Source organism: Chironomus tepperi, unplaced genomic scaffold (genome assembly GCF_022539635.2).
Source record: "Chironomus tepperi strain 1889 unplaced genomic scaffold, CSIRO-AGI_Ctep_v1 contig_305, whole genome shotgun sequence".
NCBI lineage: Eukaryota > Metazoa > Arthropoda > Insecta > Diptera > Chironomidae > Chironomus > Chironomus tepperi.
The window spans coordinates 80338-94199 of record NW_027226427.1 but is presented as its reverse complement, the minus strand read 5'-3'; the positions used below and the strand labels follow the sequence as shown (position 1 = coordinate 94199).

At 31.3% G+C, this 13862-nt stretch overlaps 1 protein-coding gene across 1 annotated transcript in view; it reads left to right on the top strand.

The window, feature by feature from the left end:
- Window positions 1-13862, top strand: part of Duox (dual oxidase) — a 46453-nt gene that overhangs the window by 2689 nt on the left and 29902 nt on the right. Inside the window, exon 2 of the mRNA XM_070642945.1 lies at window positions 10335-10655. Coding sequence (XP_070499046.1) covers window positions 10565-10655 — 91 coding nt within the window. The 5' untranslated portion in view covers window positions 10335-10564. The remainder of the gene's footprint in view (window positions 1-10334; window positions 10656-13862) is intronic.

Genomic DNA, 13862 nt, shown 5'->3' with positions numbered 1-13862 from the left:
CTCTAAGGCTGTCTAAAGCCAGCTTATTTATTAAAAGTGAATTCTTCATCAACAAAATCCTCTATAATTCTCCACATTCTATCCATAAGAATTAAAAAAATTACTATTATTATCCATAGTAATAAAGCTACTCAAACTATGAAGAAGTAGTCACTTTAGTCACTACACAAAATTATAATCTTAGGTATCAAGTGTCTACCTTGCAATAATTTTATTCCTATCTTTCCATCATGGTTCATTTAGCATTAATTTATAAAGATCTATCTTGACGGTATGTCCTTAGGACATTTATAATTTTTTGATCGGTGAGCAACTTCCATTCACTATGAGGAAACTCAGCTGTGCCATTTTATTGCAATATAGTGTGACAATGCTTTTTGTAACTAATACTTTACAGTTAGATTGCTTCTCATCTGTAAATCCGTGAGAGTTGATTCTATAAATCCATTAGGAATTGTGCATAAATGACATTAAAGCTATAGTTTTATGGCATGCTCTATTGAAGTGTTTGTATTTCCATTTTGTTGCGAGTTTCATCAAAATAGGCCATAGCTGCTCTCATGGTGCCTTCAAGACTCATCCATGCAATCTAGCAATGTCCTAGTGACTATACTGTACCGTTTATGTAATTAACTCTGTTCATAGATACATAAATCCAGTACAGTTCCCATTAAAATGCTGTAAAAATTAAGATTTCATAATGATGAGCACATTCGCTTTGTAGAACAGCATTGACACATAAATGGATCCTGAAAATACATGAATAAGATGTAAAGTCTGAGACATTAGCATATTCAAGTAGTATAATTAATATTAAGTATGTAGACATTAGTTCAAGTGCTGAAAAACATTTAAAAATGAGGAAATGATTAAAAATTCCAAAAATAATTTACATTACAATGATTTCATGTGCTTAAAAACTTTCCATGCCTGCCACTTGATTCTGGTTTTCATAAATTCTGGATTTTCTTCTCTTCCCTTCTTGGCTTTTTATTTTTTTGTGTCAATGTTTCTAGTTTGACGAGAAAATATTGCCTCAGTTCTGCTGCATAACATAAATTTATCTGAAAAACTCGTTTTGCATCATCTACAATTGCAAAGGTAGTAAGAGATTAATGAATTGAAATACAATTGGAATGAAGAATACAAAAAAAAATCAATTTTCTCGGTTCTTTTTGAAAAAAATTAAATAATTGAATATTTTCAAGAGGAGTTCAAAGCTTACGCGAGATTATGAAGGTCAACGAAGCGTCTGAAATACTCTAAATTAATAAATTAAGTCGGTAACTAAGTGTAGCTTGTTATGTAATTTCTATTGATGAAGCCTCATTACTGACTATTTTTTGTTGTGCAGCATGCGAATTATGTTAATTTGGAGTTTGTCAATCGACTCATTAAGACATAAAAATTTAACGGTGATTTCATTTCAAATTAATTTTGAATCAAAATCATCATCTTTCACCATAATCAGCATGGAATGGTATAGATGTCCATAACTATTGTTTAAGCTCCTTTTGAGGATTTGCAAAAATGGAAATTAAAAATTATTAATCAAATTTTATGGCTATATTGAGGTCTTTTATTGATAATAATATGGTATTGTGTGATAATTCATAACTTTTTTGAGGATATCGGACCAATTCATAATTGACGCAGCTGGAATTGAATTTTTTTCCAAATTATTGAGCCACTATGAAATTGGTTAGTAAGAAGAACAATGGACACAACACCCAGGTGACTAATAAATTACAACAGCAGGATTTATTCGCTACAGCTTTGAAAGTGAATAAGTTATATTTAGTTCCAAATGTGCTAGCTCATTGATCTTGATCAAAAAATATTCAGTTATGAGTAGATTTAGGCTACCGAAAATCGTGTGTTGCTACTTTTATGGCAATATAAAGTTATCGTAGCGGATACGACTTAAAGTTCTTAAATTTGTGTGTTTTTCAAGGCAAAATTTCGAATTTTTGATCTGTTTGTGTGATTGTAAATTGAATGGTATGTTGCATTCAATCATACTTGGTGTATTTGAGTAGCTCATGTAGTTATGAACGTGCGACTTGACTCTACAAAGAGACCACAACCTATTATATCCAATTTCTTCCATTTAACCTTTGATCATGCCCCCAAAAATTGCCAAATCTTCACAAAACCCAAACTCCCTTAATTCTCATTATCTGCAAATATTTCAACAATACAAACTTTAATCACGAAATTTATGTAAGACATAGTTTGCATAAACACCTTATAAACTCTCAACTCATAATGTCTCTGTTTGCATAGCGACCCTAAGTCACACGATTTTAACATTTATTCACAATAATCTACCTTCATAATATTCATTAATTCGCGCTGTACTTGTTTGCATAAAGAAAAATAATTAGTCATGCCTACACATGTTGTGATGATACATCAACATGTCATCAAAATTTTAGAAAGTCACTTGGAACTGATAATAGATGGGGGAAAGAAAATCATAATTAATTAACAAAACATTTGTGCAGTGCATGAGATCACATAAATATTAAAATTAGGAGTTTACATCATAAATGCTTATCTGATCATCACTGTTGTGCTGTATAGACATAAACAGCAAGCACTTCAATACACAATAAATGTGTATATTAAAGATCAACAGAGAGAAAAAAAATGAAAGCTGTTGTGTATTTTTTATAGTCAGAATTTTATTACTTTTAGTTCCGTAAGTCTGTCAGAAAATCATTTCAATTAAGAATCAAATCAAGGTGTCAATTTTGTGCATTTATATCCGTTTTTATTGTTTATTCATAGCTTAAATGAAGAACTTTGTGACTTTTGCATTGCTTATTCGTTGTTTATGTGTGATTCATCTCCGAGCAACTGTTCTTTAAATCAAGTTTGCTACCACAAAGCTTCTTCTTCTTCTTCATTGCCGTTAAAAATTTTGAGAGTGAAAAAATAATACAAAAATGTATTCAAATCAAATTCTTTTGATGTAAATATATCCATGAATATTTATCAACACGTCAATATACATTATTATTGATATTCAATATAGTCTGTCCATTCCATGAGTATATGTCCTTGTATGAAACTATCCCACATATTTATAACGCAATCGATTTGTAAGAAATTCAATTTTTTCGCAACATTATAATTATAATCCACATGCCAAGGATTTTTGACCTCAAAAGCGATTTCGCTCGTTCCTTTTCTTTGATTGATTGTTTCCGGATTAGGGATTTATTGTAATTTTCAATTAATCCAAGTTATGTATGCTGGTTAATTTTGCATGACATAAAATTTTATTCATAATTTCTGTCAATTCTTCAACGTGTAAAAGTCATTTAATCTTAATGCCGAAATATTTCATACCTATCTATGGTGTGTTACACGCAATTCTAGAAAGCACCATAATTTTTTAAAACAATGGCAAGCTGTCGACGAAATTTTATTCAAAAATTCATGCAATGTGCACTATTATGTGAGACTTTTTTTCTTCACTTTTATACCTCAAAAAGCTCTAATTAATGTTGATCGCGCTTAAATTGTAAGATATGGCATAAAAATTGTGATTAGTAATGGATAAAATACGCTGTCATCTTTTACGAATTATGTCAACCAAACATCTTGTTAGTGATTTTTTTATTCAAAGTCGCATAATAACCAAAAAGAGAGAAAAACGAGTCGAATGGTGCCGTCATGCGTAAATAAATTGGAGCAGTAGATTTTTCCGGATTTATTTGGGCTGGTCTAGATGATTTTTTCGATTTGATTTGTAAGTTTTGCTATGTTTTGGGGTCTTATGATTGGTATCTTAACGCCAGGATGGCGTCAGGCTAGTATATACCCGGATTCGCGATAGATTTGGCAATAAGTCGACTTGAGGCTGCTCTTACGTCACTTTTTGGACTTTATACTATCTTGAGTTGAGGATTCAGTGACTTCTGATTTAATGAACTCAGACTTAATTGGTTTTGAATAACTTTGAGTCCACATATACTCAGTTCCAACGTGAATCATAATTTCATATCGATCATCACATTCTATGACTCATATTTTGCGTCCAACCCCATTAAACTTGACCGAAATCTCTAAACTTTTCAATCGACATCAAAAAAGTTTCCAAAAAAAATCACTTTCAATTTCCATTTACCACTCATACCTCTTAATTAAATCTCAATCTACCTACCAAAAAAATTTAATTATCACGCAAATCAATTACATTTAAACTCTCCAACATTTCCAGCTCTTTATCATTAAATTTAATGACTCTAAATAATTAATCATCATTTTATCCAATTTTTCTCTCTTAAGTACAATGTGCTGACATATAATAATGTAAGATGTGTTCAAATCTTCACCTGATGAAAGCGTTTTTCAATTTCTAATAAATACCTTGGATGTAAGCGCAGGCATGAATACTGCAATTTTATAGTTTCATATCAGTAATTTATGGTTGTGATTATGAGGTCGTTTCATGAGAGCACAAAAGTGGGCAGTTTTAAAATATTTCAAGATGGATTTAAGTCTGTTATTATCGATGTAGTTATCCAGTGATGAAGTTCATTGTTTCAGTTTATGGGGTATCAATTATGAGCTTATTTGGTGTTTATTGGAAAATATTGTGAATTTTATTCAAGTCATTGAGGAATTTTAGATTAATAAGTGATGGATGTGATTAAATTTCAGGGGTATTTGAGCCTGAAACTAGTCTGATCTGAGTCTCATAAATGTACGTTGATAGCTAACGGCAATGATTTTATCATAGATCATAAACAATGTATTAGCTTTATCTAGTCCAGTAATTAGCAGCAGATACATTGATTGCAGCTAATCGTTTCAATTTCCCACGATCTTATTTCACTACTGCCTTGATATCAGCCAAGAACTAATTATACAAAATTCACTTAATAGAATTTTAATCCACAGTCCAATTAGTATCCATTATTATTGCCATACCTTAGTCAATATCATCAACCAGTTGCATGGAAGCTGCTTTTATTGTCACGAAGCAATCAGAAGCTTTTAGGGTGTGCTTGTCTAAATGAAACTTGTTAGCTTATCTCTTCTGCATATCGCAACTATAACTAGAACAAGTGAGTTGAACAACAGAAAAAGAAACAGCAGACATGCAAGAGAAGAGAAGAAAAAAAAATTGTCTCAAGATCTGCAAAAGTCTTTTTTTCTTCTTCCGCACTCCGCTCATCTATGTCTAAAGATATCTCTTATTTTAAGAGAGAAAAATCTCAAAATTCGTCTGAGAAAAAAACATTTTTTTGTTTCCAAAAAGACTAAAAATAAAGCTCCAAATTCAAATCAGTCTACATTATTCCTCATCATCTTCTTCTTCCATCTGAATTCTCTAAGAAAGAAAAAGAAGTTACTTGATCCAGTCAAGGCCGCGAAGATTGAAGGTAGTAGCAATTGTGGAATAAAAAAATAATACAACATACTTGATATTTTTTTTTTGTTGCTTCCACTTCTGCAAACTAAATACGTAACGGTAACTCAATATAGTTTGCAAATTTTCGCTATTATTAGTGCTTAATATATACGAAAGTTTTTATAGAAGTAGGAGAAATAACATACATGCGTATGTACGCTGATGATCTAGTCGAATAATAATCATCTTACGTCACCGAAATAGCTTTAGTAATAGATTCATGACTTGTGAACAGTCCAAGAAATTTCCTATATATTTGCTTCTTCTTTCATGCCGTTGTCATAATACTAGTCTATTTGAGGTTTATGTCTTCTTCTTTTTACGGTGAATGAATGGAGGCTTTTGCTTTTATGATTTTTTATAGAGCAAGAGACAATTTTTTTTTCATTCTCTATATTCAGTGATTAATATCCATGAATGTACACTTGTGGTCTTCGTTGTTCACAGCACACAGCAACAACGACAACAGCAAGCAAAAAAAATAAGGTTTTGATCGATATTAACGATCAAGTTAAGCAAACACAATGGAGAGAGAATTTTTATTTAAGTCATGGATATCCATTGTGTGATAATATCCATAAAAATTTATTTAATTATGCTTCATATGCATAATCGCTTTTATTTCAATCTCACTTGACGAAGAAGTTCAATTGACCAATTAGCTAATTAGCGTTTTGACCACCAAATAATAATATGAACATCTCAATACCGACTACAAATGGAAGGCACAGTGAATGAAAACTCATTGCATTATCTCACACATTCGGTTAGCTATTGTTTAAAATCGCGCGCGTTCATGTCACATTCTTCGTCAGTCGTAGTAGTTTTTTTATTTCTTTTCTTCTCTTTTCAACAACAAAGGCAGTCAACATGCTTTGACCTGGATTTTGTATTTTTTTTGAAAATGAAAATGAGAAAAAAATAAGCAAAAGCACCTCGAACTGTATGCATTATAAAGCTGAGCGACGAGAAGCTATTTAATATTTGCGCTATTTTCTTCATTCCCGCACGGTTGAAGAAAGAAATAATGGTTTAAAGTATGAGGATGTTGGGTGGATAGAGCGCATTTGGGTTGGAATGTATTGAGGCTTTGTGGAATTTGGGTCAAATTTTTGGAAGTAATTTTTTGATATTTTCAAAGATGTGATCAATATAGCACAAGCTCTGCTTGATATCGGCTATAAATGAGCTCCAATCTGGACACAAACTGATAACACTCTGATTCCATAACGGATAATTTAATTTGATGCCTTTAAGGGACATTGATTACAGCAATAAATAACAATTAACTGACTGACAAGCCTAGACCAAAATGTCACTCAATTCGTCACATTTCTACCACAACAGAGGCTCCCACAGTGAAAAAAAAAAAGTCAAAAGAGAACGAAATATTAATAAACTTTTAATTTATTAACCGCATTACTTACAATGTACCTTACTTTATAATTTTTATATTAATTACGTAACCAATGTTGTTGTTTATGTCTTTTTTTGTTGAAAATAATAATTGAATAAGTATCGACTGCTTCTTATGTTTGTATTAAGCCATTCAAAAAGTTTAATTCTTTTATTCTGTTATGTATCTTTATTCATGCTTACTGCGGGAGTTTAATAGCTAAAGAATACAATACATCAAGTAACTGAGATATACTTACATTCAATTTAAAGCTTCCAATGAATATGATTTATACAACAGTGTTAAGTACTCAGTACGTGACTATTCATTATTACTTCCATTATTAACATAGTTTTTGGCCAAAATATTTGGGTTAGTACTGCACTGAGCCATATTTGAATAGATTTACTGGCTTGTGGTCATTTGCATGTGATGTCCATCAACAAGCTACAAAGCAACAGACCTCCTCGTCTCTTAAAAGCTATCCACATCGTTATTGAACGACCCCATAATACTTTTCCGTTTTCTATTCACAAGTCATTATGAAACGGTCTGTAAAAAGATTATCTCACTTCAAGCTTCCTTTCAATAATTGTTCCGTTAGCGAGAATTTATTGCTTCTCAAGCTTCTCGATCCTCTAAACTGTACACATGATCATTAACGCATTAATCGATAATTCATTAATGTTTGCCGAATAAAAATCCTCTATGAAGTGTGAAGCTTTAAAATCCATTAAAATTCTGTAAAGAATTGATTTGTGAGGTATTTTTGTTCCTGTAATGTTGGAAGCAGTACAGTGATGAATTCATCATGGATGATGAAACCTTTAAAAACAGATTAAAAATTAGATTTTATGGCAACTTAATTTTTATTTCCAATCAGGGTTGTTGGCAACGAGCTTGAGCTCGTGTTGCTTCATACACAGTAAATGAATTCATGAAATATTGCAGCATCTTAATGAGAAGCAGATCTGATTTTAAACGAGGTGATAATTTACGGCAAATTTTGTACAAAAAAATAATGTTTGTGGTTGATGATAAACATTTATCATGCAGATGCATTAGATCTGTGGATGTAGTTATATGAGATATGCACATTTTGGTCATTGCACGTGAAAAAATAATGATATTGATGCAGACATTTGGAAGATCTCGGTAGGATATGAGGAAAATAAAAATCAATCTCGTGGATAATAAAATTTTGTGGTTTTTGGACTGTGAAGTCATTTGATGCAATAATCTTAAAAGTGTCTGATTTAACGAATTTTACGGTATTTAGACTGCTTCCTTAATTGACACCTGTTTTAATATAGAAATGCATTTGGATTGCGTTCATTTTCTATGGCTGCCTTTGTATGTTTTGTGACAGCCTTTGTCAGTTATATGATTGGTTTTGTCAGAATTTTGACTACTTTAGCTTTTTCATTGCCTCCTAAGATTCTCTCGTACTCTTACATCACTGACCGTACAGATTAATCTAGACCAATGGCCTCTCTCAAATCTCTCGTACAGTACGTACAGTACAATATTCTAAAATCCCACTCATCATCTCTGCCACAATCGATCATCAACATAATTGTTAGCTAAATTTATCTCCATCATATTTCTATTTATATCTTCATTCTTATTATTTTTGACTTAAAGACTTAACCTTCATGCTTAATTTAATAAAAAACATCAGATTTGACCTTCGTAGAAAGTGAAAATGATGACTTTATATATTTTTATATCCTCAACGTGTGGCTTACAAGAAAATATAAATTCAATTGCTTTATTTTGGCTGTCATTATTTCATTCATATTGCAAAAAGTTCATTTTGCCTTATGGGTAGGATACTATAAATGTATCCGGATTTTTTGTGGTGACTCATGACTTGAAAATATTTGCGCCACATGCTTTGGGTTTTCATTTTATTATGTGTAACAAAATGTATTACTTTTGGAATGAATTCACGTACGTATTTCAAGCTACAGTATGTGGAATGATGCGTGCAAAATTTTTTTAATGAAATATTTGGACAGTAAAATTAGTTTTCTTTAATCACATGAGTGATTGTCTATAAAATTGGCATAGTTTGTGGAATTTCTCTTATTTTTTAGAGATCATGCTAAGTTTGATCTCTTGAACCTTGACAAAATGGCTCAGTAACTTCAAGAAAGTGAAATTCAATACCTAGAATAATAATATCCAGCAGCAAGTCATAATCCCATCAAGATCACTTCTGATCGGTGCCTTTGAAATTAATACAATTCTGAAATCAGCATTTTAAAGCAGTTGGCAGCAGGTTAAAGGTCTTATGAAGTTCAACAAGGCCTAATGAAGTTTAACAATAACTAATGAGACTTAATGAGCTGATTTCACTTGATGCCTCATTCGAGATGAACAAAAACATTTCTTAGGTCAAAAGTCTAGTTGCAAATGTGATTTATGGATTTTTAAGCTAAGTCATGACTAAAATTTGTTGATTTTTTTTGCAAACAAAAATGTCAAGACCTGGAAATTTGTCAAAATATAAGAAAGTATTACACGCCATGACATCATGTGTTTCTTTAAGGCACAAGAAAAAACCTTTCAGCAAATCATCAAAAAGGTCCATTCATCAATTGAATGTTTCTTGACATCTTACAAACAATAACCATAAGTCATGACTTTCAAGAATTCATTTTGTTCTTCAATTTCACCATGATTGAATCTTCGATGTGGTCAGAGGTCTTAATAAAATCATTCCTTGATGAGAATTATTTCCTGGAGCTATTAATTCTATAACTTTATTCATACATAAAGAGTTAGGATCGAATAAATTTTTAAACTGAAGCGTCTGTTGCGTGTAGTTAAAAAGATGATTAGTTTTTGAAAATACTATGGAATATCATAAAATACCTTTTGAGTCAGAGAAGTAATTGAAACTCGAATAAAAAGCAATTATATTTACATGTCGATGATGATTGTGCTTTTTAATCAGAATTATCTGAGTAATCTTTGATTTTCAGTTCAATTTCATCGTTCAAACCAACAAGTTTTCATTTTATTCTTTAAGTTATAATAAAATATAGTCTACAATACTTAACCATAACTTGGTACCAGATTCCTTACCGAATATCTCAACAGCAACACCATGTCTTCACTTCATTGAGTAAAATCTAAGCAATGACAAACAAATTCGGGATTTAACTCTGACTTGGGACCGGATTCGGTAAAATTCGGTCTTAGGGCACACTCAAGACTGGTCCCCGTGGTCTTCTTGGGACTGCGTGTGCCTTGCAGGTCATAATAGTAATACTCATTTACCACACAATTTCAAACCGCACCTAAAAGAAGATAAGAATCTTTCCACGTGCTGGAGAGATTGCTGTAAGAATTCACGTACGAATTATCTCGAATGCAAATATTTGAATGATTAAAACCATTGAATACAAAATTAATATAAACATAATAATCCATTTAAACCACATTGAACAATTATCCAATCAGTTTTATGCAATCTTTTCTTCTCTTTTCCTTTATTTCTAGGTGAATTGTGGTGAAATACTTGAATATATATTGTGCAATAAATCGTTTAATAGATGAAATTTGTTAGTTCCAATCGATTGAGAGTTAAAGAAACCATAAACAATAACTCCATAAAGATAATAAGAAAGGAAAGATGAAAAAATTAAAATAATGATAATAATTCATAAATAAGATATAAAAAAATTACAAAAAAAGCAAATAAATATAAATATTCAAAAGATAACTCAACTATGGGGTCGTCACTCACAATGTGGACGAGACTCAAATGGAAATGGATTTTAATAATTGTCATAGTACAATTTATCGACTTAACTGTTAATGGTGAGTAAATTTTAAAAGCCTTTTAACTGATTTATGTAAAAATTTAACTTACAACTATCTCCACAAACATGTCTGAATGAGAGAATAAATCCATTAATAATTTTCTCCCATTTATTTCGTCTGCATGCTGCTTCAGGTGCTGTTTCGAAATAACCACAGCTTTTTTTTCTTCATTTCTTACATTCCTTTCACTCATTCAGAAGTTTGTCTTGCGATTTATCTAAGCGAAGGTTCGTAGGAATTTCTGAGATTCTTGTAAATTTTATCTGACTTTGTCGTGGAGTTCTAGAATGTATTTTGTAAAATAATTCAATTAATATAAAACAAGCTGATTATCTTCTACCGTTATGTGGTTAATTTTCTAGCTAAGTTATTCGAAAATTGTCACGAGAATCGAGTGATAAATATAGGATTAGAATGTAGAGAGTCAGGAAACATGCGGAAATCTGTGGAAGTAATTACTTGAGTGACTCAAGTTGAATTCCTAGAATCATTCCCTGACTAAAGAATATAAAAATGTACCAATTCTTTATTGATGCTGAGTCCTATAGTTATAGAATTGAATAACCACAGTTATGGACAGTTATAAGCTTGACAATCGATTTCTAGATGGGTTAACGAGCCATGTGTAGTTGAATATGTCAAATCAGGAAAAATACTTTTTAGCCACGCAGTTAGATAACAAATCAGATAGCCATAACCCTAATTAACAGCGCATATGTCCGATTTCCGTCATATCCTAAGCAAGTTCACATGTATCCGATCAAACAATTTGATTGAGCACATCCTTGTCTGATCGGAAGAGTCCGATCTTATTACTCAATACATAAGAGTATCGCCAATTTGAAAAGAATATCTTAGTTGATATTACAGAGATTTTCAATGTAGTCCGACCGTAGATTAGACTGCATGCCATAATGTAGCTATTAATATCGTAGAACAGAAGACTCTTCTAATATAATACATATTATTAAAATACCGGATTCAAACTGTTCTATTAAAAGGATAAAGTTCAATAAATCCAGTTTTACTACATTTATTTCTAAAACATGAATTTCGCCATCAGTGCATTCCCCTTAATTAACATCCAACCACCATTATCGATAATCTGAAAGTTATATGCGGAATTAATTGAAAACTTATACAAATTTCTGCTAATTTAGCACATACTTACATAAATGGAAGCGAAAAGGAAAATTTTCAAGACAATTCACAAACACCTTTAATTCATAAAAGGAAAACTCCCGCACATAACTTCACCTCATCCAAGACCTCAACATCTGACTCATTACTTGAACAAGTAAATTATTTCAATCTCGATAAAATTTATTTTTTTCTCCTCACATCCAATCATTTAAGAATATCTCTTTTCTTCTCTGCCGCACAGAAAGAGTTCATGGTCGTATTTGAATCAAGTATTATCATTACACAATAATAAGGAATAGAAGGCATAAGAAATAAGAAATAAAAACTAGAGAACAAGTATTTTTCCGATTGTTATTAATAAATTCTTCTCTTACATCGTTAATGTTTGTACACCGCCCATGTGATGAGTATGTACATAATATTTGTTACATGTCCGCTTTCAGCTTCTTCTCTTGCTGATTTTTTTTATTCTCTTCTCTTTCTCGATTCCAATTCCTACAATTTCTTCAATGTGCGAAAAATATTTCTCTTTAATTAATAGAATTGCAATTTATGACTTTTGTCGTATTGAGTAACGTGCATAGTTGAACATACATTTGAGCAAGGATAAATGACCGAAGTGAATTTTTTTTTATTGTTATAACATGAGACATATAACGTACATACGTTCATTTTAACTCAATGGCAATTTATCGAAACAATTAATTTTTGTCTTACCGAGTCTCTCAAATCGATGCTGTACAATTGAATCGTTCATGTGCTGCCTTTTTGTCGAGCAGACAACAAGCATCCGTTGAAATATTGAGAGCATAAAAGTTTATATTGAGTAGCACATTTTACATATTTAAGTATAATGGATATAATTTTTTTGTTTATCTGACGGCGACTACTTTGTATGAGATGCATATGTTGGGACAAGTTTGGGGAATTTGGATGCGCTTTTTTATGAATTGAAGGTTGGGATTCTAGACTTGAGTAGTTTTAATTCTTGAATCTCAATTCAATTCAGTTGGTTTCGTAGACCTCATTTAATTGATTTATTTAAGGGTTTGACCAAGAAGCGCAGCCCTGCATTTTAAATGCGCAGACCTATATTTTGGGATTGAACCATATAGTGCTGCAAGCCTGCATTTTTGTCTCAGACTTCTAATCAACCGCCTTCATTCTGGTACACTCAGTCACAAGAAATCAATTGAAATTTTAATCAACAATTAATTAAATTATTAAAATTATTATAAGAAAATGCTGAATTAATTCAATGGTCTTATAAATAATGTAAAATGTACATACAAGTTCATTCAGAATTAATTATCATTTCCCTTATGTTATTCTGAATGCATAATTAAGTGGTTTAATATTTTTAATATTTTAATGCAGATAATATTAAATTGAATTCATTGAATAATAAAATATTTTGAAATTTCTTGCTGTGATCTTAATGAAAAGCTATGACGCTTTTTGTGAAGCTTTACTGACTGAGAATTTTGAATTATTAGAAATTGCTTCCCTTCATAAACCAAATTTACGTCACTACTTTCAACATCTGCATTCATAAACCATAAAGTTCCCCAGCACCCCACCTAAAATGCCATCTGGCATCCAACTAGTCAATCCAATTAATTTCATACCATTCGTGTAAAAGTCAAAATCAATTTTATGTCATTTTTTGTACCTTTAAATGATAAATGTCAATTAAATTATACAACGAAGAATAAAATCAGAACATTAAACTTAACTCAATGAACATAAATTTAGAAATCAGACAATAAAAGTCTTTACCGGGATAAAAACTGTAACGATTGTATACTTTATTGAGTGATTGGAAACCCCCTGTGGGGTCAGAAAAGTTTTGCAAAATTTTATGGGTTTTTAAGTTACTTTAGTTTGGCTGGGATGTTGATGTTTTGGAGATTTATGGTTTCTTGTTGATATTATCGAGCTATAGTGACGCAGACTAAAACATACTATAAAGTCTAGTCAAATTTTCCATACAAAACCTAGTCGACTTTAAGATAATCCAACATTCTCAGACAAATCTACTCTGCATGACATAAAGCCTGC